At 46.6% G+C, this 22,818-nt stretch overlaps 1 protein-coding gene across 13 annotated transcripts in view; it reads right to left on the reverse strand.

The window, feature by feature from the left end:
* Positions 1-22,818, reverse strand: part of GOLGA1 (golgin A1) — a 38,736-nt gene that overhangs the window by 2,741 nt on the left and 13,177 nt on the right. For 6 of the 13 annotated variants that reach the window (XM_028715906.2, XM_028715902.2, XM_028715903.2 and 3 more), the window contains 13 exons: positions 21,867-21,962; positions 21,359-21,484; positions 19,517-19,612; positions 15,936-16,031; positions 9,269-9,364; positions 7,879-8,034; positions 7,112-7,207; positions 5,676-5,756; positions 4,068-4,170; positions 3,386-3,546; positions 2,326-2,484; positions 1,752-1,811; positions 1,022-1,168 (listed from right to left, as the gene is read on the reverse strand). In XM_028715906.2, coding sequence (XP_028571739.2) covers positions 1,022-1,168; positions 1,752-1,811; positions 2,326-2,484; positions 3,386-3,546; positions 4,068-4,170; positions 5,676-5,756; positions 7,112-7,207; positions 7,879-8,034; positions 9,269-9,364; positions 15,936-16,031; positions 19,517-19,612; positions 21,359-21,484; positions 21,867-21,962 — 1,473 coding nt within the window. The remainder of the gene's footprint in view (positions 1-1,021; positions 1,169-1,751; positions 1,812-2,325; positions 2,485-3,385; positions 3,547-4,067; positions 4,171-5,675; positions 5,757-7,111; positions 7,208-7,878; positions 8,035-9,268; positions 9,365-15,935; positions 16,032-19,516; positions 19,613-21,358; positions 21,485-21,866; positions 21,963-22,818) is intronic. The other 7 variants (XM_028715911.2, XM_028715908.2, XM_028715905.2 and 4 more) reach the window with 6 other exon arrangements.

Below are 22,818 nucleotides of genomic sequence, written 5' to 3' on the forward strand. Positions count from 1 at the left end.
TTTAATCTGATCTGCCATCTTGAGTCAAAATGGCATCTAAATGGTGACAAAGTCCACTGCCTGAGTTAGGCAGCTGAATCTATGCCAAAGAATAGACAGAGTTACACCAAAGTAATGTTTCAACCCTTCATCTTGATCCAAAATGGCATTTGGCATCCAAACACTGACAAGGACTGCTGCCTCCACCTCAGTAACCCTTGTACTGCGTTTGGAGATAGTACTGTATTTTTCTGTGTATAAGGCAATGATTTTTGCTTTAAAAAAATTAGGAAAAAATTGGGTGTTGTCTTATACATGGATAATGAATGCAGAAGGGGGACGTGCAATTAATGGCAGCAGCAAGCAGGAGGTAGGCAGCGGCAATTGGGCGGGTGATTGGTGGCTGCAGCAAGGCCTGCTGGCGATTGGCTGTGGCTGCAGCAATTGGGCAGGCGATTGGCAGCTGTGGCAAGGTGGGCAGGTGATTGCTGGCTGCAGCAAGTGGCCGGGAGGGCTGTTGGTGGCGGTGAGTGGGCAGACAATTGGCTGTGGTGAGATGTGCGATCAGCAGTGGCAGGCAGGCGGGTGAGCGATTGTTGGAAGTGACCCCCCCCCCCAAAGCTAAACAACTTAATTTCTTAATTTTGGGTTTAAAAAATAGGGGTCGTCTTATGCATGGGGGTGTCTTATACACAGGAAAATACGGTATCTTGAGAGGTGGTTGAATGCACAGAGAACAAATGGACAAACCACATTCCAAAATATATAGTAGAAAATAGTGGATTAGACTTCTGTGTTTCAACTGGGATCCCTGAGGTACTAGCTTACAGTGGTCAATTTTGTACGTATGCTTCATCAAGGTGGCAGGCAAAAATTCAAAAATATTCTGAATTTGAACTTATGGTATGTCACATGGAACTTATCACCTGAGGCATGTTGATTCACAGCCAAAAGCAAAATAAAGAGGGAGGAAACTAGAGGGCAGGGCAGGAGGATGAGGACAAGTTAAAATGGCATCGTCAGTAAAACATGTTTTTCTTACCTCTGATTCCCGGCAGGACATAAATTTTAGCACCACGTGCTTAAGGTACTCAAAGTTTATCTCTCGGGAGTCATTCAGATCGGAGTTGTTTGTTACAGTCAAGGCAGCAGTGGGGACCTCAGGGACCTCACCATCGGGTCGCATTTTCTGAAAAGGATAAAAACCAGTGCTAGCTTTAAGGGACAGGCAAAGCCGCCACATCCAACACTCCTGAAGCCAGGCCTCACATCCTCCAAAGCCATTCTGGAGAGCAAGAAACAAAGGGGCCCTGCTGGGTCTGCATATATGCCACACTATCAAATTCTGCCCCACCTCCAAAGGCGACTGTAGCAACCTACATAAATTATGCAAACTGGGCAGCTCATTCACAGCAAGCGCTCACTAATTTGGATCATTTGTTCCAGTTATGCTAGCTAGTCCCAAACAACACTTGAGAAAATTCAAGTCACCACTCAGGCTTCCAAAACATCAGTAGTATTACCCATGCATATATTCATCCCCATAAGTGCTAGAAACTTGTCTTTACAATAAAATTCAAGAGCTGACATCCTCAAGAAACTGAATTCTGCTTCTGCCACCAAATTCTGCACTTTTCCTCCTTTGCATGCTAAAATCATGGCATACACACACACACACACACACACACACACACACACACACACAGTGACATACACCAAACTAGTCCCTATGATAATGACAGAGACTGCCATTCAGCACAAGATGAACTCACCAATTCTTTCTGCAAGGTTTTCTTCAGCTCTGCCATCCTCTGCTGCAGCTGCTTTATTGTCTACCAGAGGAGAAAGGGTAGTGGGAGAACGTCAGTTCACAAGTCTGGCCATCAATAAAAGCCACTTCACCTCAACTATCAAGCCTTTTCCACAGTGGCTCCCCACTTTTGGGATGCTCTCCCCAGGGAGGCTTGCCTGGCACCTTCATTACATATCTTTAGGTGCCAGGCAAAAACATCCTTCTTCTCCCAAGCTTTTGGCTAATTAAACAACCTATGGCCTTTTAAACTGAGTGGTGGTGGTATTGTTTGACTTAGACTCCCGGAACTGTTCAAAAACCAAGGCACGGCTTCCGGTTGGCTGCAGGAGCTTCCTGCACTCAATTGGAAGCCGTGGAAGCCACATCAGATGTTCGGCTTCCAAAAAGGTCGGCTTACTTCCAAGTTTGTGGCGTTCAGGAGCCAATTTGTTCAGGAGCCAAGCTGTTCAACAACCAAGGTACCACTGCATATCAGAAACAATTGGAAGGAGGGGAAAAGTAGGAGAAAGGCTTATGAACAGTTGAACCCACACCTTGTTCTTCTCTGTGATTTGCTGCTCCAAGTCTCTGTTTTCCTTCTGGAGCTGGACAATATCAGTGGCAGCCACCTCCCCGTTTGGCTCTGTTCCCCCATCTTCAGAGGGACACAGATGCTTTTTCAGGGCTGCAGAAGTCAGTTCTAATGTAGCAGCCTGGCAGGAGGTAAAAACGGGCTGGATTTAGCAAGATCAGAGAGGCAACAAAAAGAGAGCTTATGTACATCCTGAAGAGATTTGGGACAAGTAGGTTTCTCCTGGCCACATATGAAGGGGCAGGGTGGGTGAGAAGAGATAAGCAAGCACCAAAACCACAGGAATAATGGCTGCACCAAGCTACAAGCAGACCAGCCAATATGGGTCAAAAGGCTGTACTGGCACCTCCAAAACATATCAAAGAAAGCTTAAGGTAGAAGCCGCACATCTGTGATGAGGTAACCCAAATTCTGAAAACCTGCTTAAATTGTGTTTATTTTGCATATATGTGTTTTGCTTCCACAATAATGGGAAGTGTTAAGGAATTATAAAGGGCATGGAAATCTTACATAGCAACCCTTCTGGCTGATGAGATTTCATCAGGCACTGCCCTCAAGTGCATCTTTGCATCCATAAGGCTGGAAACTTGTCAGTTTTTAAAAAAGAAAGAAAACAAAATTGTTGGGATTTAAAAATCTGTCACAGTAGGTGGAGCCACAGTCAACGCATTCTAGTTTTGGCTCCACCTTTACCCTTGTTGAGTTCTGCCAGGGGAACACAAAAACTAAGGAGCCAACACTGAGTTGTTCCCACCCTTCCTGTCCCCAATCGTAAGGAGGTAGGTTGGAGGGTGGATGACAGCAGACCACGACTAGTGGGGGGATGCCCCATTTCCCCCCTAATGACATTATGGTTTGGCTGAAATTGCCCAGTGGACTAAATGGGGAGGTGCATGGTCTGGAGGTTCCCCACTGCTGCAGTGTTCCAGCACTGAAGAGAGGAACATTCCAGAGGAGAAGCCACAGTGTTGTTTTTAGAAAGGCTAAGGGCTTGCCCTGCCCAAGGAGGGGAAGCTGCTTACTTGCTTCTCGCTGGCTAAGAGGCGCTCCTGCTGGAACTGTAGCTGCTCTTGCAAAGCACTCATCCGTTTCTCTGCCGCAGCTTCTGTCTCCATGGCCTGGTGCTGGCACAACTCAAGGTTGGACTGCAACTGGTCCATCTGCAGCAGAAGTGCATCGTGGTCTAGAAGGAAAGGGAAACCAGTTTAGAGGCAGGGAAGAGAGGGTGGGATGCAGTCATTAATCAATAAGCATTCAGTCCAAGAAGCATTCAGCCTGTTCCCCCACTTTTATCCTCACAACAGCCCTGCAAGGTAGCCTAGGCTGAGAGAGGAAACAACTAGCCCAACATCACCTAGCAAAAGATTCATGGCCAAATGGGGGTTTGATCCTGAGCCTCCCAGGTCCTAGTCTGCCATTCCAACATAACAGAATAAAATTCAAAACAGTAACAATTAATTGCACATTTATTTAAAATGCAAGTAAACCTGTTTAGTTTAATTAATTCAACAAAACTGATGAACTTGATCCAGTCATTCCATCCACTTTGGTCCACTGTTCTAACCTGTGGTGCTCCAGGTGCCACTGAAGTACAATTCATCCTGAGCTACTGGCAGCTGCTGACGACAGTTGGGAGTCCAACAGAACTTGGAGAACCACATCACCCTCCTTGCTACTAGTAAATGAAGCTTTGCTGGGTCTTACCTTGCCTTAAGTGCTTCAGCTCTTCCTCCCCTTTCAGAAGTGCCTCTGCTTTCTCTGCAATCAGCAGGTCCTTCTCATTCAACAGCACAGTCAGATCGACAAGCTAAGCCACCAAGGGAAAAAAGTAAGGCCATGGACAGTTATGATGTTGCTTCCCAGACATTCCAAAATGAATGTTTATCATAATCCAACATCACTGTAAGACTGGACCCACTTGAGGGCTATTTTACACTAGGAGCTGGAGTGCTATATCAGAAAAGGAGGATGGCAGCCAAAGATGGTGTCCTTTTTGTACAAAATCTGGTGTAACAGCATGTACAAGCATAAGTGTCCAGACAACATATGCTACCTATTACAACACTGGACAAATGTCAGCCCTTGCCAACCTGGGGCCCTCCAGATGTTCTGGATTTCAATGCCAGTGTGCTGGCTGAGCTGATGGAAGTTGTGGTCCAAAACATCTGGAGGGCACCAGGCTGGCTGAAACATTTGCACAATGAGCTTTCGTGGCTATTTCCTGTCTTTGCTTTCAGATCTAAAACAGTTAAGGTCCCTCCTCCCCTGACCTCACCTCAACACATGATGCTTTTTGACAAAAGGCTGTTCACACTCTCAAGGGTGAGATGCAAGCAACACAGAACACCTGTGGAGAGGGCTAACAATAGCTACTGGCCCTGATGGCTGTGCTCTGACTCTACAGCCAGAGGGAGTAATGCCCCTGAATACCAGCCACTAAGGGAACAGGATGCTGGACTAGAAGGGCCACTGGCCTGATACAGCAGGTTGTTCTTATGTTTCCTCCACTCCTCTCACAAGCTCACCCAAGTCTCTCTTCCCCCTACACTGCCCCCCACTGCCCCCCAATATCTGGAACACCTTTCCCCCTCTCTAAACTGTTTCTCCTCAAAATCCTCTTTGTCTTGATTAATCCTGATTGTACCATTAACTCTGCTGGACCTCCAAACGTAATCAACACCTCTTCTGTATCTTCCTAAATTTGCAGGGTAAGAACCCACCATTTCCAGACTTAATTTCTACAGCACCCAGCACCCTGCTGGAGCTAGAGGAATATGTAACAGGTGAAGAAGGATCGCTCCAGAGCCTCTGTGAAGAAGTGTGACAGATTTCTATGGTGAAAAGTTCTGGCTTCATAGCAGAACAAGCCCTGGTTCCCAAAGCCACTGCTTTGGATAAAAGCTCTGCCCAAACACAATCCCCACTTCATAAACAGCAGGGAGCAGGTGGGGGAGGACAAGGAAGTGGGGGAGGACTCTATCAGAAGGGGATTTTTTCCTAGCCACTGAAATGACTCGTTACCACGAACAGTTATGACAGACAGCTTTTACCCAGGCAGTAAAGTCAAGACAGAGACATCTGTTTTAGATTCTCAGCTATTATGGAGACCACCTGCCCATCTCCAAAATGGTCCCCTATCACTGCCTGATTTGCAGTCATTTGTGGTGGGCCAGAACTAATTTATTTGCATTGGCTCTGATTTGACCTGTCAATACCAACACAATGAATGGCTCAGGTACAGCCTCCCGCCGTGGCCAACCCTGAAGACAAGGCCAGCTACACCCACAGTGGGTGCCAAAGGGGTGAGCCCACCTCCTGCTGCAGTTGATGCTCCCTTTGCCTTCGCGTCTCCTCCAGGGCTTGGGTATTTTCAGCGCTACTGCTCAATTCTGCCTGCAAAGCAGCAAGAATCCTGGGGTTAGAGAATGGAGGATTCAGAATGAGAGTAAACTCCCTAAATCCATGCACTGTAGCGTGGAAAAGGCCATCTTCCAACCACAATTCTAGCCTACTTTACCTTGGCAAACTACCAAATCTCAAACGAAGGGAAGGCAAAGAGTTGTATCTAGCCAAGTTATACTCAAAACAAGGTAAAGGTAAATGACCCCTTGACAGTTAAGTCCAGTCAAAGTTGATTATGGGGTGCGGCGCTCATTTTGCCTTTCAGGCCAAGGAAGCTAGCATTTGTCCACAGACAGCTTTCCGGGTCATGTGGCCAGTATGACTATACCACTACTGGCGCACAGAACACCATGACGAGTGCCAGAGTGCATCGAAACACCATTTACCTTCCCACCTATTTATCTACTTGCACTGATATGCTTTCAAATTGCTAGGTTGGCAGAAACAGGGACAGAGCAACGGGAGCTCAGTCACACAGAACTGCAAGACCTTCCGATCGGCAAGCTCAAGAGGCTTAGTGGTTTAGCTCAAGAGGCTTAGTGGTTTAGACCACAGCATCACCCGCGGGGTCTAGAATAGTCAGTTAAGTCATGTCCGTTAATTTCAATGGGCCTGCTCATTGAAAGTAACAGTGGATGCAATCAAAGTCCATTTTAATCAAAGGAAGACGACAGAAACAGAAAGGAGAAATCTCAGTTCAAGGTGGACTACTGTTCTGACCTTCAAGGTCACATTACCTTTTGCCCACCCTCTGAGGGCTGCATGCCAGTGGTGGGCAGGGCCAAAATCACCAGTAGGTGTAGCCACACTTAAAACACACACACATCTCATTCTCCCCCTCACCCCTTCAAATGCTTGGAAAAAGTATTTCAGTTTTTCCAAGGAACTGGTTTCGATAGGCAATGCTGCTGGGGAGAGGGAAGTTAACTCTTTACTCCTGAGCTGCTATATCAACAAACAAAGCCCCCTCACTTACACAGCAATGATATTTGAAAGGGAGCAAAGTGGGGCAGTGAGGAGTAAGGCCTGGGGTCAGTCCTGAGGGCCAGACAGAGCAGACTTGAGGGCTGCATTCAGCTTTCAGACCCATGCTCTACAGCTCCCCACCCCAGGTTTATGCCAGCCCACAGAGGCAGCCATTGCAACAATCTGCTAGCAACATTTGCAAAACAAAACCCATTAAAACACCTGCAAGTTGACTGAACTGGCTGTCAAAGCTAGCACATTTAGGTTGGGGACCCTCTCTTCTCTGCTGCACTAGCAGCATAGCTTTTGCTTAACCCAAAAAAGGCAGGATACCAGTTTCCAACAGGCTGGATGGATATGACTGTTAAGAGCACAGATACCTTTAGCCTTTCCAATTCAGATTCTTGCTTCCTTAAGGAGCTTTCCAAGTCTTTGCATCTGCCTTTCAGTTCTTCGTTTTCTTTTTCCAGTTGGCTCTAAATGAAAAACAGAACAAAACATTGGACTCATGTAGGAATAAAGATCAAATATTTATTCTTTGTCAACACTGGAGGTAAAGTTATGCTGGACTGGAGGAAGACTACTGTTGATCCAGACTTGGAAAATATCGCCTAGCAGGAGGAGAAACAGCTGGGTACCAACCTAGAATGAATACTTGGAATATTTTGATATATATATATATAGAGAGAGAGAGAGAGAAAGAAACAGATGGAGAATTGGAAGCCCTTTTTATTTCTCTTTCTTTCCTTTTAAAAAAATACTTTTTCCATTCTTTTGTTATTTTTATATTCCTGTTTCTGTTTCTTTTCCTTTCCTTTCCTCTTGCTTCTGGGTTGTTGTTGTTTTTTTAATGTCCTCTACTGTACACACATGAAGCTGATGGACCCTGTGTGTGAGGAAAGGAACATCTCCCAGGGAGGGAGGCTGGGAGAAGAAAAGGAAGCTCCTAGGTGAGGGTCCGCCCCTTTTTGTGTGAGACAAGGGTTAAGATCTACCTTTGAAAGATGGATTTGCATCTTTCTTTCTCTTTCTGTTTTTTTTTTTTTGTACTGTATTATGAAAAGCTTTAATAAAATCTTATTAAAGAAAAGAACAGAAGTGGCTAGAGAAGGTGGACAGTTGCTCTGAAAAGGAGAGCAGGACTCACCATCGTCTGATGCGCAGCCATCTTTTCTGTCTTCTGGGCAGCTTCCAGGGTTGCCATCTGCTCCAGCAGCCTCCCAACTTGCTCTGTGCACTGGTGCTGCACAGCGTAGATGCCTTCCTGTGCTTGGGTTCTCTCCAGCTGCAGATCTGTTTGCTGCTAAGAAAGGACAGAGTGAGAGAGTGGGGTGGGGTGGGGTGGGGGAAGAATCTGGTATTGAAACTCCATCAACTCTGCATGTGCTCAGAACAGGTTAAGCAGAGCAAAGTGTGATGAAATAAAATTATATGAATATGTCTTAACATATATCTATATATGTTAATTCAATTGGCTTACTCCCATTCACATGCTTGATTCTGAAATTATTTCCAGGTCTGTTTTTAGATCTGTAAATTGTTTTGGTCAGAACCAATAAGGCAGAGAGTGAGGAATGGAGGGAAGGGGTGTGAAGCCTGTGGTTCTCCAGATGTTGTCAGACTCCCAACACTCATCAGTCATGGGCCGGCACAGCCAATAGTCAGGAATGATGGGATTTGTGATTTAAAATATGGAGGTCCACAGGTTCCCTGTGTCAGGGGAATGTTATTGTGAGGCTTGAGAAATAAATAGAAAACCATTCTCCTAGAAAACTTGGGATGAGAAAAGCCTGCAAAACACTTCCGGATTCTCCCCTATATTCTTCAGGGCTAGGACCTTAGGAAAAACAAGCAAACTGAAAAACCCACAATGCCTTTCTCTGCAACTCAAACAGGATGCAGGAATGGCAAAAACAAAGCAAAAAACCCCACCCCTCTGATGGGCCTCTTCTTACATGAGTGGGCCTGGAGCACTTACAAACTGGGAGGCAGCAGTAGCAGCAGCAGCACTGCAATCCAGGAGGTGCCATTTCATTTCCCACAATGCATCACTCTGGGCATGGTGGAATATGAAAGTGCTGGTGAAAATAATCTAAACGGGGAATCTAGGGCAGACATATGATGGGGGTCTTGGTAGTTTATTTATTATTTCACAAAATTTATACCATTTGACTGTAAAAAAGCAACGCTCAAAGCAATTTACAATAAGAATAAAACAATGCTGTCTGACATCAGTGGGCAGGGAGTTCAAAAGTGTGGGTGCTGCCACACTACAAGATTGTTTTCCTGCAAATGCAGATCATGTGGTGCCACTAACAGTTCCAGTTCCACAGATCAGAGTGGGTGGGTTGGGCATATAGGGGGAACAAGATCTTGGAGTTGCCTACGGATGCCTTATAGTGACCCCAGGCATGCCTTGCTCACGTGTCTCTACTGAAGCTCTCAAGTCAAGTAGCAACATTGGGCTATTGTAAGTATTTTCCTTCCCCCTCACATCCTGGAAAGCACTGCCAAAAGTTAGGCCACCCTAAACTCACCAGCTTTTGGATCTGCAGCTCTCTCTCTTCCATCTCTTCTTTGCTTTTTGCTGCTGTCTCGTGAGCAAGCTGTAGTGCCTGTTCTAGATCTTTCACCTACAAAGAAAACACAGAGAACCTTCTTTGAAAGCCAATGTGGCGTAGCAGGTAGAGTGTTGGGCTAGGACCTGTGAGACTAGGGTTCAAATCCTCACTTGGCCATGAAGCTTGCTAGGTCATCTTGGGCCAGTCACTGCCTCTCAAAATAATCTACCTCACAGGGTTCTTATGGAGATGAAACAAGGAGGGGGAGAATCATGTACGCCACCTTGAGCTCCTTGGAGAAAAGGTGGGATATTAAGGCAGTAAATAAATAAAATAAATAATTCTTTCCTTGGGTTTCTGACACCTCAAATGCTTAAATAAATTACTGAACACAATGAGTGTTCCCTAATGGTTCTTCAACACCCTGGAAAAAAGTGACAAGTCGAGTGCTGCAGTGTTCTGTCCTGGACCTGTTGTTGTTGTTCAGTGTCTTTATAAATGACTTGGATGAAGGAATTGAGGGGATGCTCATCAAATCTGCATGTCACACTAAACTGTGAGGGGTAGCTAATGCCACAGAAGACAGGATTCAAAGTGACTTTAACAGATTGGGGAACTGGGGCCAAACTAACAAAATGAATTTCGATAAGTACAAGTGGAAGCTTCTGCACTTCGGCGGGAATAACCAGATGCACAAGTATAAGACGAGAGACACCTGGGACTTCTGTTGAGACAAGATGGCAAGCGCCAAGGCCGCACAGAGCTCTTGAGGGCCACCAGCACCACCTACGCTGTCTGGCTGGTGCCCGCGCCACCGCTACCGCCATAATCGGGGGGGGGGGGGGAGACCAGGGGTGCCCAAGGCAACAACCAGGGAAGAAAGCCACCAATCACAACGCCTGTACAACTCTATAATTCCACAACAGCCAACAACCACTAGCACCAAAACATTGAACCACAACATCCCCCCACTTCAACAGAACACAGCGCACATCCCAGACGAAGGCCACCAAGACAATCAAGATGGCACTAACCAAGGAGATGCCGAATGACAAGGAAGTCGCAACATCCCCCCCATGATGACAACTGCCCAACAACAAAAGGGACCTGAGGGAAATGGAACTGAATCTAGCAGAACTGTTGAAGAACACAGTTACTCCCCTGAAGACGATAATCAGCGACCTGACCTCTAAAGTGGAGACCCCCACTGGCATCATCTCCACTCTAGAAAAGGAAAACCAGATGCAACTAAAACAAGTACTGTAGAGCAATTCTGAAAGGAAAACACATGTCTGAAAAATAAATTAGCTGATACGGATCGCCGCCAAGAAAAAGAAAGCATGGAAGCGAGAATTAAACTAGCAGCCCTTGAAGATTGCAGTAGACGCTGCAATAGCCACTTCTGCAATTTCCCAGAGAAAATGAAGGACAAAAAACCGGCCAATCTCATTGTACGATGGCTAAAACCCACAATCCCAAACCTGAATCTCAAAGTAGATGATCTGGAAAGGGCACACAGTGCTCTAAGACCCATGCCGAAAGCCAACACCCCTCCATGAGACATCATTGTGTGATTTACCTGCTACAAAAAGAAAGAAGAAATATGGAATAACCTCAGAAACACAACCAATCCCTGATATGGAGCAGACCCCATCCTGGCCTTTCAGGATATATCGCAAGAGACCCTAAACTGAAGAAAAAACCTACAACCATGTATCCAAACAAGCAGGAATCAAGTACCAATGGGGCTCTCCCTTTAGCCTCATTGTAACAACTGGCACAACACAGCACACAGCCACCAACATTTAGCGAAATCATAAAAGGAGCCCCTATCCCCAAAACCTGGACCTCTTCGAAAATAGTCTCTATCCCAAAACCACTCAAAGATAGCCTCAAAATAGAATCATACCACCCAATCTCATTGATAAACCAAGACTACAAGATATTCACATCAATCCTAACTAAAAGCCTAAAAATCTTCTTATGCAAACTTATCATCCTGGGCCAAGCAGGTTTTGCCCCTAGTCGCAACATAACAAACCCCATTAGGAAACTACTGAATCTGACAGAACACAGCAAAATGATCAAACTCCTACTGACATCCCTAGACATGTCCCTAGACATCCTTAAAGCCTTTGATTGCTTAGAATGGAAATAGCTATTAGCAGTATTAACTAACATGAAATTTGGCCCCAACTTCCTACAAACCTTCAAACAAATGTACTCCTAAACCTCAGCAAAATGCAGAATTAACAATATGGACTCCAATACTATAGCAATCTAAAGAGGCACTAAAGTAGGACACCCACTGTCTCCCTTCCTATTCATCCTGGTCCTGGAAACCCTAGCAATCCTACTGCGAGCAGCCCCAGTTACCAAGGGTATGGAAATAAAAGGTAAAACCTACAAACTAAGGCTCTTAGCAGACAACCTGATGGTCATAACACCAGACCCCATAAACACAGCAACCACCCTAAGTAAAGAATCCAACACATTCACAATGGTGTTGGCCCTACAAGTAAACTTTACAAAATCTGAGGCTATGTGCTTCAACACTACCACCTCCCACCCGCATACCCAAAAGGAATTCACCAACATTACAAAGATAAAATTCTGCTGCATCAAATTTAGGTACCTAGGGGTTCAAATAATCAAAGACCTCAACAAACTATACCTCTACAATTACAAGCAGCTGTGGCGACAAATCAACAGAGAATTGAGGAAATGGAACAACACCAGTTTCACCCTCTCAGACAAAATACAGTGGTACCTCGCAAGACGAATGCCTCGCAAGACGGAAAACTCGCAAGAAGAGTTTTCCATTTTTCAAGGTGCTTTGCCAGACGAATTTCCCTATGGGCTTGCTTCGCAAGAAGAAAGCCCATAGGGAAATCTCCGGGGACCTCTTTTAAAATGCTGGCGGTCGGGAGCAAAGACTTTCGCCCACCGCCAGCCTTCAGAAGAGGTCCTGGACCTCTTCTGAAGGCCGGCGGGGGGCAAAAGTCCTTGCTCCCGACCGCCTGCCTTCCTGGGATAGCGGAGAAGCGCATCGCATTTCTCCACTATCCCGACGGCTTTTGAAGGCAGGCGGGGGGGGAGCAAAGACTTTCGCCCACTGCCGGCCTTCAGAAGAGGTCCTGGACCTCTTCTGAAGGCCGGCGGGGGGCAAAAGTCTTTGCTCCCCCCCACCTGCCTTCCCGGGACAGCGGAGACTTCTCCGCTGTCCCGGGGCGATCTTAAAATGCTGGCGGGTGGCAGCGAACCCTTCGCTGCCGACCCCCAGCATTTTAAAAGCCCCCGGGACAGCGGAGGCTTCGCTGCCGCCCGCCAGCATTTTAAAATCGCCCCGGGACAGCGGAGGCTTCGCTGCCGACCCCCAGCATTTTAAAATTGCCCCGGGACAGCGGAGGCTTCGCTGCCGACCCCCAGCATTTTAAAATCGCCCCGGGACAGCGGAGGCTTCGCTGCCGCCCGCCAGCATTTTAAAATCGCCCCGGGACAGGGAGAAGTCTCCGCTGTCCCGGGGGCTTTTAAAATGCTGGCGGTCGGCAGCAAAGCCCTCCTGTCCCCGGAGCTTGCGGGGCGGGAGGTGGGGAGAAGGGCTTTTCTTCCCACCGCCAGCCTTCAGAACAGCCTTCTGAAGGCTGGCGGTGGGAAGAAAAGCCCTTGTCCCCCCCCCCCCAGCCTTCAGAAGAGGTCGGGGGACAGACTGTCCCCGGACCTGGTCTGAAGGCTGTTTCCATAGGAACACATTGATTGATTTTCAATGCATTCCTATGGGAAACCGTGCTTCGCAAGACAAAAAACTCGCAAGAAGAAAAAACTCCCGGAACGAATTAATTTCGTCTTGCGAGGTACCACTGTAGCAATGATCAAAATCAGGGGTCAGCAACATTTTTCAGCCATGGGCCAGTCCACCGTCCCTCAGACCATGTGGTGGGCCGGAATATATTTTGAAAAAAATAATGAATGAATTCCTATGCCCCACAAATAACCCAGAGATGCATTTTAAATAAAAGTACACCATCTATTCATGTAAAAACACCAGGCAGGCCCCACAAATAACCCAGAGATGCATTTTAAATAAAAGGACGCATTTTACTCATGTAAAAATACGCTGATTCCCGGACTGTCCATGGGCCGGATTGAGAAGGCAATTGGGCAGCATTCGGCCCCCGGGTCTTAGGTTGCCTACCCCTGATCAAAATCATCACCTTCCCAAAACTAACCTATTTATTCCAAACCCTCCCAACCTGGATTCCCCCAACCCAACTTCAGAAGTGGCAGAAAAAACTACACTTGTGTATTTTCTCACACAAATAGCCAAGAATAAGCCCCAAATACCTGCACCTCCCCTCCTCAGGAGGAGGATGGGGAATCCCCAAAACAGAATCAAATTACATCGCCAACCATGTATGCCACATAATCCTGCATATTCTAGAAGACAAGACAAAAAAATGGGTTCACTTGGAGAGAGACTCAATCAAAAACATCCTTGCAACAGCATACCCATTTCTCTAAAACAAACTAGGCAGATTATCCCCATCCGCACTAACCTACTATTCCAACATGCAGCACAAAACATCCAGATAAAATCTTGGCAAGCCAAAGGCCTACACTGTTTAAAAGACTTCTACAAAAACAACAAACCCATACCAACACAAGAAATACAAGACAAACTAGGAGACACCCAAATACCTTGGCTAACACACCACCAATTACATGCCCTCTTAAACAACCCAGCAGTTAAATAAGCAGCCACTAGGCCCTTGACCACCTTCGAAAACCTTCTCCCAACAGCCGAGGGACATGGAAAAGGGATGGTATCCACAATATACAAAATACTGGTCCAAAATCCCACAACCCCTCTTGATGCAATCAAAGAACAATGGGAGTTCAACATAGACTATGAAATTAACCTCACCCAATGGACTAGAATGTGGTCTAAACTTCCCTTTAAGTCCATATCAGCCAAAAGAAGGGAACTCACTCTGAAACTCACCTACAGGTGGTACTTAACACCATGGAAACTAGTGCTGATACACCCAGGAACCTCACCAAGATGTTGAAGAAGCTGCACCTCCACAGGCACATACCTCCACATGTGGTGGGATTGCCCTAAAATCCAACCCTTCTGGACAGCAGTCCTACAAGAGATATGCAAAATAACTAAACAGGTATTAGAACTCACCCAAGAACTGACCCTACTGAACATCTTCCAAGATCATAATGTCCACTCACATTATACAGAACTTATAACCCGCCAGAAGCCTCATAGCCAGACACTGGAGAACCTGTCAGGAGTAAACATGGGCCAATAGTTTCAAATTGTATGGGAAACAGCCTTACTAGAAAAGCGATCCAAAAAACTGAAACTGACACGGGGACAAACAAGAGGACGCCTTCACCCCAGTATGGCTCCCCTTTATCACATACACATCCCAATGAGACAATGACAAGAATCCACTGATAGCATATGAATCAATCTGGCTTATCTGACCCAACAAACCCTCCCCTCCCCATAAATGCCAACAAACCTCACTGCAGACAACCATAGACAACCAACCACACCCTGCCCCCCAATACTACTCACTACCAAGGAAATGTAATAAACAAATAGAAAGAGAACCTACCCAGTTGACACTGACACAACCCCCCCCACACTATACAAAATAATATAAGCCTCACCACCCCACCCCTCCTCTCCCCCATCTTCTTCCCCAACCTTATACTGTACTCAACACAAATGTCTCACAACAAATGTAACTGATTTGTAAGAAAGACCTGTACAACCTGAAAAAAGAGAGAATGCATGTACTTTTGTAAAGCAAGAAAATCTTTAAATAAAAAAATAAGGGAGACACCTGGCTTACTAGAAGTATGTGTGAAAAGGCCCTAAGGGTCTTATCGGAGCACAAGCTCAACTTGAGTCAACAGTGAGATGCAGCAGGAAAAAAAGCTAATGGTATTCTAGGCTGCATCAACAGAAGTATGGTGTCCAGGTCAAGGGAAGTCATAGTACTGCTCTATTTTGTCTGGGTCAGACCACACCTGAAGTGCTGTGTCCAGTTTTTGTGTACCATAATTTAAGAAGGATAGTGACAAACTGGAACGTGTGTAGAGGAGGGTGACCAAGATGATCAAAGGTTTGGAAACCAAGCCTTATGAGGAATGGTTGAGGAAGTTGGGTATATTTATCGTGGCTAAGAGGAGACCGAGAGGTGATATGATAGACATCTTCAAATATCTAAAGGGCTGTCACATGGAAGACAGAGCAAACTTGTTTTCTCCTGCTCTGGAATGCAGGATCTGAACCAATGGATTCAAGTTACAATAAAGGAGTTTCCAACTAAACACCAGGAAGAACTTTCTGATAGTAAGAGCTGTTCAGCAGTAGAACGAACTCCTTTGTAAAGTGGTGGATTCTTCTTCCTTGGAGGTTTTAAAGCAAAGGATGGTCAGTCATCTGTCATGGATGCTTTGGTTGAGATTCTTGCTTTGCAAGAGGTTGGAGTATATGACCATCTGGATCCCTTCTAACTCTACAATTCTATGATTCTATGCACACACCACCCCAGCCAGCCAGCCTCCCAATTTGGGGAAGAGGAAAGAGATATAGACTAGCTGACATGATGGCCCCTACCTGTGATGAACTACTTTCCTGGAGGCTCTGCACAAGCTCCTCTCTTACACTTAGGCACACCTGCCTTTCAGCCAACTGGCAGTTCAGTTTGTCAATCTAGGAGGCAACAGACAGGACCAATGACCCAAAGCCGGGAGAACTGCAGGATGCAGCTTTCACTGGCTGTACCATGAAGGAGCCCACGTTTGAATGTTGTGTGTCTCCCTCCCTCCACCAAGGACCACAACAGAATATAGGGCCAGCAGTGCTGCTACAGTGGGACTTTGGGGTGGAGGTCCAAGCCCTCACTCAGCAGCACAATCAGGAGGGGCCCCCAAATCTAGAGGGGCCACATTTTGAAGCAGGCGAAGTAATGTTTATTATGACCTAAACAGCCCTCTCCCCTCACCCCCCATAAAACCACAACCAATTTAAAATTACGTAGAGATAGATATAAAAATAAATAAAATGCCCGATGCCTTCATTATACACTTTTAGGCACCAGGCAACAACGTTCCTGTTTAACCAGGCCTTTGGTTGATTTGACTGACATCATATGCCCTTTTAAAAAGTGTTGGGGGTGTTATTGGATTGTTGTTGTTTTTATTTTGATTATATATTTTATGGTTTTATATTCTGATTTTATTTTGTAAAGCGCCCTAAGCCCTGCAGGTATAGGGCGGTATATGAAGAAGAAGGAGGATGAGGAGGAGGAGGAGGAGGAGAAGAAGAAGAGAGATGGGAAGTGCCCTATACAGAGTCAGACCATTGGCCCATCTAGTTCAGTACCGTCTACCCTGATTGGCTCTCCAGGGTTTCAGGAAGAGTGTTTCTTCCTGCCCTACCTGGAGGATGATGGGGATTGGACCACCTGCGACCTTCCGCATGCAAGGCAGGTGCTCTACCACAAAGCTAAGGCCTTTCCCTTGAAAATAAAGAAGGTTCTAGTCCTCACAGTTCTGTATAAATGGCTGAATTAAATAACAAGCTAAGTCTACCAACTGCAGCATTATCTGCACTGACTGCAGCAGTTCTCAAGGCAGTGGTGTTGCAAAGGGGCGTGGGGGCAGGTGGACCGCCCCGGGTACCATCCTGAAGGGGGGCAACATTCAGCACCCCCCCATGACTCCCATGGTGCTTTGCTGCCGCTTTGCCACTCACTGTAGGCTTGAGAGTCGTGGACAGGCGGAGGGTGCCGAATGTCACCCCCCGTTTGGCACCAGGACCTTGCGAGTAGATGCGCACGCGCAGGAAATGGCACCAAAAAGGCTCCTCTCGGTGTAGCTGGGTGAATGAGCGTGAAGCTACAGCATCTCCCAGAAGGGAAGGAGCGAGAGGAGGCACGTGCGAGAGAGGGGGAACACTCCCTTTGCTTCCTCCAGCGACTGATTGCAGGACGAGAAGAGGGGGGGAGGCGCCCCCACGTCTGGTAAGCCACAAGCGAAAGGGCTCGAAATGGAATGCAGCGGCAGGTGTGGGTTGGCTTGCTATTGGATAAGTAGTTTTCTCCCGTGCGTGGGAGTCCTCAGCATGAAGTTATGAATGGTGCCAGGAAGCTGCACGGGGTGAGGGGTGGGGTGAGATGGCGGGATGAACTGGGGTGAAGGCAGCACCCAGCTCCGTCTCACTGGGGTCTCCTGGTCTGTTTCGTTAAAAAAAGGAAAGCACTCACTTTAAGAAACTGAGTATCCGTCCGTCCCTAGTCCTAGATAATCCTTGGGACGGGAAGGTATTTCTTGCCATTGAGAGCTGCCTCCACTGCTGCCTTCTCTGTCTGCTACTCAAGGTGCCAACCGGCCAGCAATTACTTTCAGCTGGTGGGGTTCCAGGCAGCCCCACCCGGAGGAAGGGGCACACATTCCTGGCACCAACCAGCTCATTCCATTTACCTCCGCAGCAGCTGGGGCATAAGGCAGCTGCTCCAAACAGGAGTGAGCAGGTAGCGCGAAAAGAGCAGCAAAGCAGCACTACTTTCTATAATGATAATATCTACAACAGCTTCCCTACAGTCTCTTGTCCCCAACTCACTGGTGCCAAATGAGCCTCGGTTCTCCTCCCACCATTGATCTGAGCGGATTGCAGCCTATGGCTTCCATTTCCAGCCAATTTACGTGGGAGACAGTCCCAATCCACGCAGGGTTTACTTCAGAATAAACATGCTTGGGCTCAGGCCATAAGTATTCATACTAAGGGCTTTACACACGAGTAACCCGCCCTCTCCCATACTCAAACCCTTCTTAGGGGCAAGTCCCATTCAAATGACCACAACCACAATCCCAAGCCTCTTTCCAAGGAAGGAAACCCCATTGCGTTCAGGCCAATAATAATAATAACAACTTTTGAGTAACCATGTCTGGTTCAAAGTCCTGATTCCTTGTTTTAGCATGAGGGTTTCAAGCGTACTTAAGATATGGAATGTGGCTGCAAGCAGCCTTGCTAGGGAGTCACCCTCGCCATGCTCAGTGATGGAGGAAACGTGCATAGGATCCCACTGCGAGGACGCTTGCTAGTCGAGCTGGATAGGGCTTACTTCCGAGTTAGCACACTTGGGGCTGCACCCTCTCAGGTCCAGACCTGGCCCAACCCAATTCAGTGGAAGCCCTCAATTTCTGAATTTTGTGGGGAATGCCGGGGGCGGGGGATGATTTGGGGATGGCAGCTGGGCTGCTTTCAAGGTCGACTCCTTACTCAGGAGTAAGTTCCTTAGACATCCATTTTACTTGATGTGAGTGATCTACAGGAACACGTCCCTTGAGTCAGCTTGCAAGCGCCATCCTATATGTTCACTCAGAAGTAAGTCCAACTGCGTCCAATGGGCCTTATAGTCAGGGGTGTAGGCAGGGCTAGGAAGGGGGGCGGGAGCAGGGGGTGGAGTGCCATAGGTATCATTGCTGACTCCCAAGCCTCCCAAGTCTACATGGAGCCATCAATGTGGGGAGGGGGGTGACAAAAAAAATTCCGCATCGGGTACCACCTGACCTTGCTACACCTCTGTCTCAAGGATTTCAGGACTGGGGCTTTCCCAGCCTCAACTGGAGATATTGGGGACTGAACTGGGGACCCTCTACAATGTAGATGCACTCCTATTGAGCTACAGCCCGTCCTTTAGGGGTGATTATGTGAGGTATCGCTCAAAAGATGTGATTCCTGCCACCACAAGCAGTCCAAAGTGCTACAGCCCAGGGCACACAGCACTTTGTGCCTTTCCTGAACATGTGCTTCACTCACACCTTCCTCCTGAAACCAAGTCCTAGATCAGAAATATTTATTATTATTTTTATTAAACAGGTGCGGTGGCCTGGAAAGGCTGCCACATGCCCTGAAAACCATCTCCTCCGAATATATAAAAGGTTGGTTGCAGATACTCAGCAGCCAAGGAAAAGCACTCAGCACATGCTCAGAGAAACTCTATTCTTACTACATCACACGTTCCAGGGCAGAGCAATGGTCCTGAAAACCATGAGAAGAGAGCCCCTCCAAACTGTGTACCTGGCTTGACCAAGCCAAGAGGAATCCCCCACCCCAGAAAGTATGAGAAGGCTGTAATTCACCAACCACTAAGCACCATCCCAGGCTTCAGAAAGCAATCCTGCCCTGTGTACCTGAGTCTCCAGAAGACTTAAACTCTCTGCATGGCTTGCCCGTGCAGCTGAAAGCTGCTGCCTGGCCTCCTCCAGTCTCTGTTCCAGAGCACTTTTCTAGAAAGGGGAGAAAATGCAATGACTACTAATATTATTGTTACTCTGGCTTTTATGTGTTGATGTCTCACAACTTGGTGGCCCTCCAAGCAGTCAACAAAATACAATGGAAAAAAGAACACACAAAAATGCAAATAAATTAATAAAAGTACAGAGCAACCATGCAAACGAAACAGAGAATCATTAAGCAAGAGTTTTCTACATGGCATCCTTAAAAGTCTGCAGCCAAAACTGTAATAGAATTGGAAAATGCTGCAGAAAAGTAGGGAAAGGGCCGTAGTGGCAGAGCATCTGCCTTGCAGAACGTCCCAGGTTCAATCCCAAATTGTATCTCCAGCTAGGGCTGGGAAATACTCCTGCTGGAAATCCTGGAAAGCCTCTGTCAGTCAGTGTAGACAGCACTGAGCCAGATGGATCAACAGTCTCACTCAAAAAGAGGCAGGTTCTTGTGCTCCTAGAAGTCAAGTAGGCAGCTATGTGAGGGAAGAACTGTGCAGCAGGAACTGTCCTGTCTTCCTGGCCTTGATGCTGTCACCAGACCTGCCCCTGGCTCTGAGTGACGTGGGCGGGGAAAGCTTCAAGGAAGGGTCTACTCTTTACGAAGGGCAAGACAAGCAGAACCTCCATTGACACTGGCTGTAAGTTGAAGAACTCCAACCTGAATAACTTGTGCTTGAGCTTGTTTGCTTCCTCCTCCTTCCCATTCATTTTTTCTCATGTGCAGTCTCTTTTTTTGATTGTGAGCCTTTAGGGCAGAGCCTGTCTTAGTACTGACTTTTCTAAAGGGCGGGTGCAAAGACTGCAAAGAAATAAAACAGTGGTAGAGAACCTTGGGCCCTCCAGAGGGGTCAACTATAATGCCCATCAACCCCAGCCGGCGGCTGTGGATGATGGGAGTTGTAGTTCAGAAAACGCCTAGAGAGCCGAAGGTTCCCCACTCTTGGACATAAAACAAAAATCTGGTCTAATGCCAGCCAAACTTCTTACAGTATTTAGTATTCCTGGGTGGCATGTAAATACTCACTACTTACTCAAGGGAAAAATTAGGGCCATGCCAAACCTAAACCCAGTGAGGACAATGATATTGCTAAGCTGAATTCACATCTGATTGATGTTTTAAGACCCATCAGAATGGGCAGCCCGGCCCTTTCAGTTACCCATTTGCAAGAAGACCATGCTCTACATCCAGAATGAACTGAGCCCATGCTATCAAAATCCTTAAAGGCAGGCTCTGACCAGAAAGCATCATTAGCCCATGATGCAGCAGGAAGGATCTAAAAGATCTATCCTTCCATTACTGATTTTCAGGTGGTGAGTGTTGTTGCTTGTTCAGTGAAAGGGGAGTTGTATCAGTAGGCTCAGGGGAACATCAACAAAATCTTTAGCAGTGGGAACACTAAGGGGGAGAAAAACAAACCCCTCAAAACAGTCCAGTGAATACTGAGCAAGATCAGTGAGCATAGAATACTGGTTGACAGCAGTGGATGGAAGGGAGTACTGTAGAGGAGGGCACAGCTGGCTGAGACACTACAAAGGAGCACTCCACACCGTCAACATCTGTGGCCAGTTCCACTTGTCTCTACAAACAGCATTTTACTGGAAGTGTGAAAGCTTAGCAGCTTCCACAAGGCCGGTACCCAGCCCTAAAGAACATCTTCATGGATGATGAAACAATGGACTGCATGAAAAGATTTGATGGCCTCAGTACAGCACTATTGCAACCCCTTCTAAATGCCCCACATTTACCTCCCTGAGCAGCTCCTGGACATGCTCGTCACCAGAGAGATTCCCTTCAAAGTGCTTCTCCAGGATGGTCACTTTCTCCTGCAAGTGGCCCACAAGTTGGCTTTTCTCCTCCACCTCAACAATCATCTGTCGAGAGACATACGTTTGCTCTGCAATGAATTCTAAATAAACATGGGCACATTGAAGCGGGCATACCCATCGATGTAGGAGAGGCTGCGCATTTGCAACCAGGCACTGAGCAGAGAGAAGAACCAGTCTCCCACTTTTGTGCAATTTCTGATGGGCATATTTACTAAGACCTTTCATCACAGGAGCCATAGGAGGAACTGATTCGTGCACCCATGGGCACCAGGTTGCTGACCCCACAATCTCTGCACATCAATTCCAGTTTTTCTGGTTGCTGAAATATCTGTATCATCACATAGCATTCTCTTCTTCATTGCAGAAATGCCCAAACCCTGGGGGTCTGCTTACCCCGTTTCTCAGTGTGATAACATCCAGGCCATACCTTTTGCTTATTCTGTTCATACTCCTGTTTCAGAGAGTCGTGTTCTCGCTGAAGTGCTTCCAATCGCTTTTCACAACTGGTGGCAGATACTTGAGCCTAAAATATATGCTTTATTAGTTATTGGGTTTTCCCACTTTCCCACCAAATGGAGCTCAAGAAGATTAACAATGATAATGTGGAGGAAAAAACAATTAGAGCAGCCATGCAAAGAAAAAGCAAAGAAACACAAGAACAAAGAAAAAAGTTATTGAAATAAAAAGCAATTTCAATGGGTTGTACACAACTTTAGTCCTACTCAAGGGTGGGCCAACTGAAATTAAAGGACACAGCTAACTTAGAGACATTAGTTTCAATAGGCCTACTCTAAGTAGAGTTTAGTTGGACACCTACTGAATTCCCCCCTTAAAAGTTATAAACCACTTGATTGCTTAAAGAAAACAACTCTCAAAGTGGTATACAAAGAGAATTAAACAATAAAATATCAATACAGTGGTGCCCTGCAAGACGAATGCCTCGCAAGACGAAAAACCCGCTAGACGAAAGGGTTTTCCGTTTTTCGATGCGCTTCGCAAGACGATTTTCCCTATGGGCTTGCTTCGCAAGACGGAAACGTCTTGCGAGTCTTGCGATTTTTTTCACCCCTCCCTTTTCTAAGCCGCTAAGCCTTTAATAGCCTTTTAGCCGCTAAGCCGCTAAGCCTTTAATAGCCGCTAAACCGCTAATAGCGCTAATCCATTAATAGGGTTGCTTCGCAAGACGAAAAAAACGCTAGATGAAGAGACTCGGGGAACGGATTATTTTCGTCTTGCGAGGCACCACTGTAATGAAGTTAAGAACAGTGTTTAAAAACATTTTAAAGATAATTAAAATTAACAATAAGCTAAAAAACGTATTAAAACACATATCAACAGTCTATGTATAAGTGTAGGTTTGCTGAACAAAAATGTTTTTA

Source organism: Podarcis muralis, chromosome Z, assembly GCF_964188315.1.
Source record: "Podarcis muralis chromosome Z, rPodMur119.hap1.1, whole genome shotgun sequence".
NCBI classification, from domain to species: Eukaryota; Metazoa; Chordata; class Lepidosauria; order Squamata; family Lacertidae; genus Podarcis; species Podarcis muralis.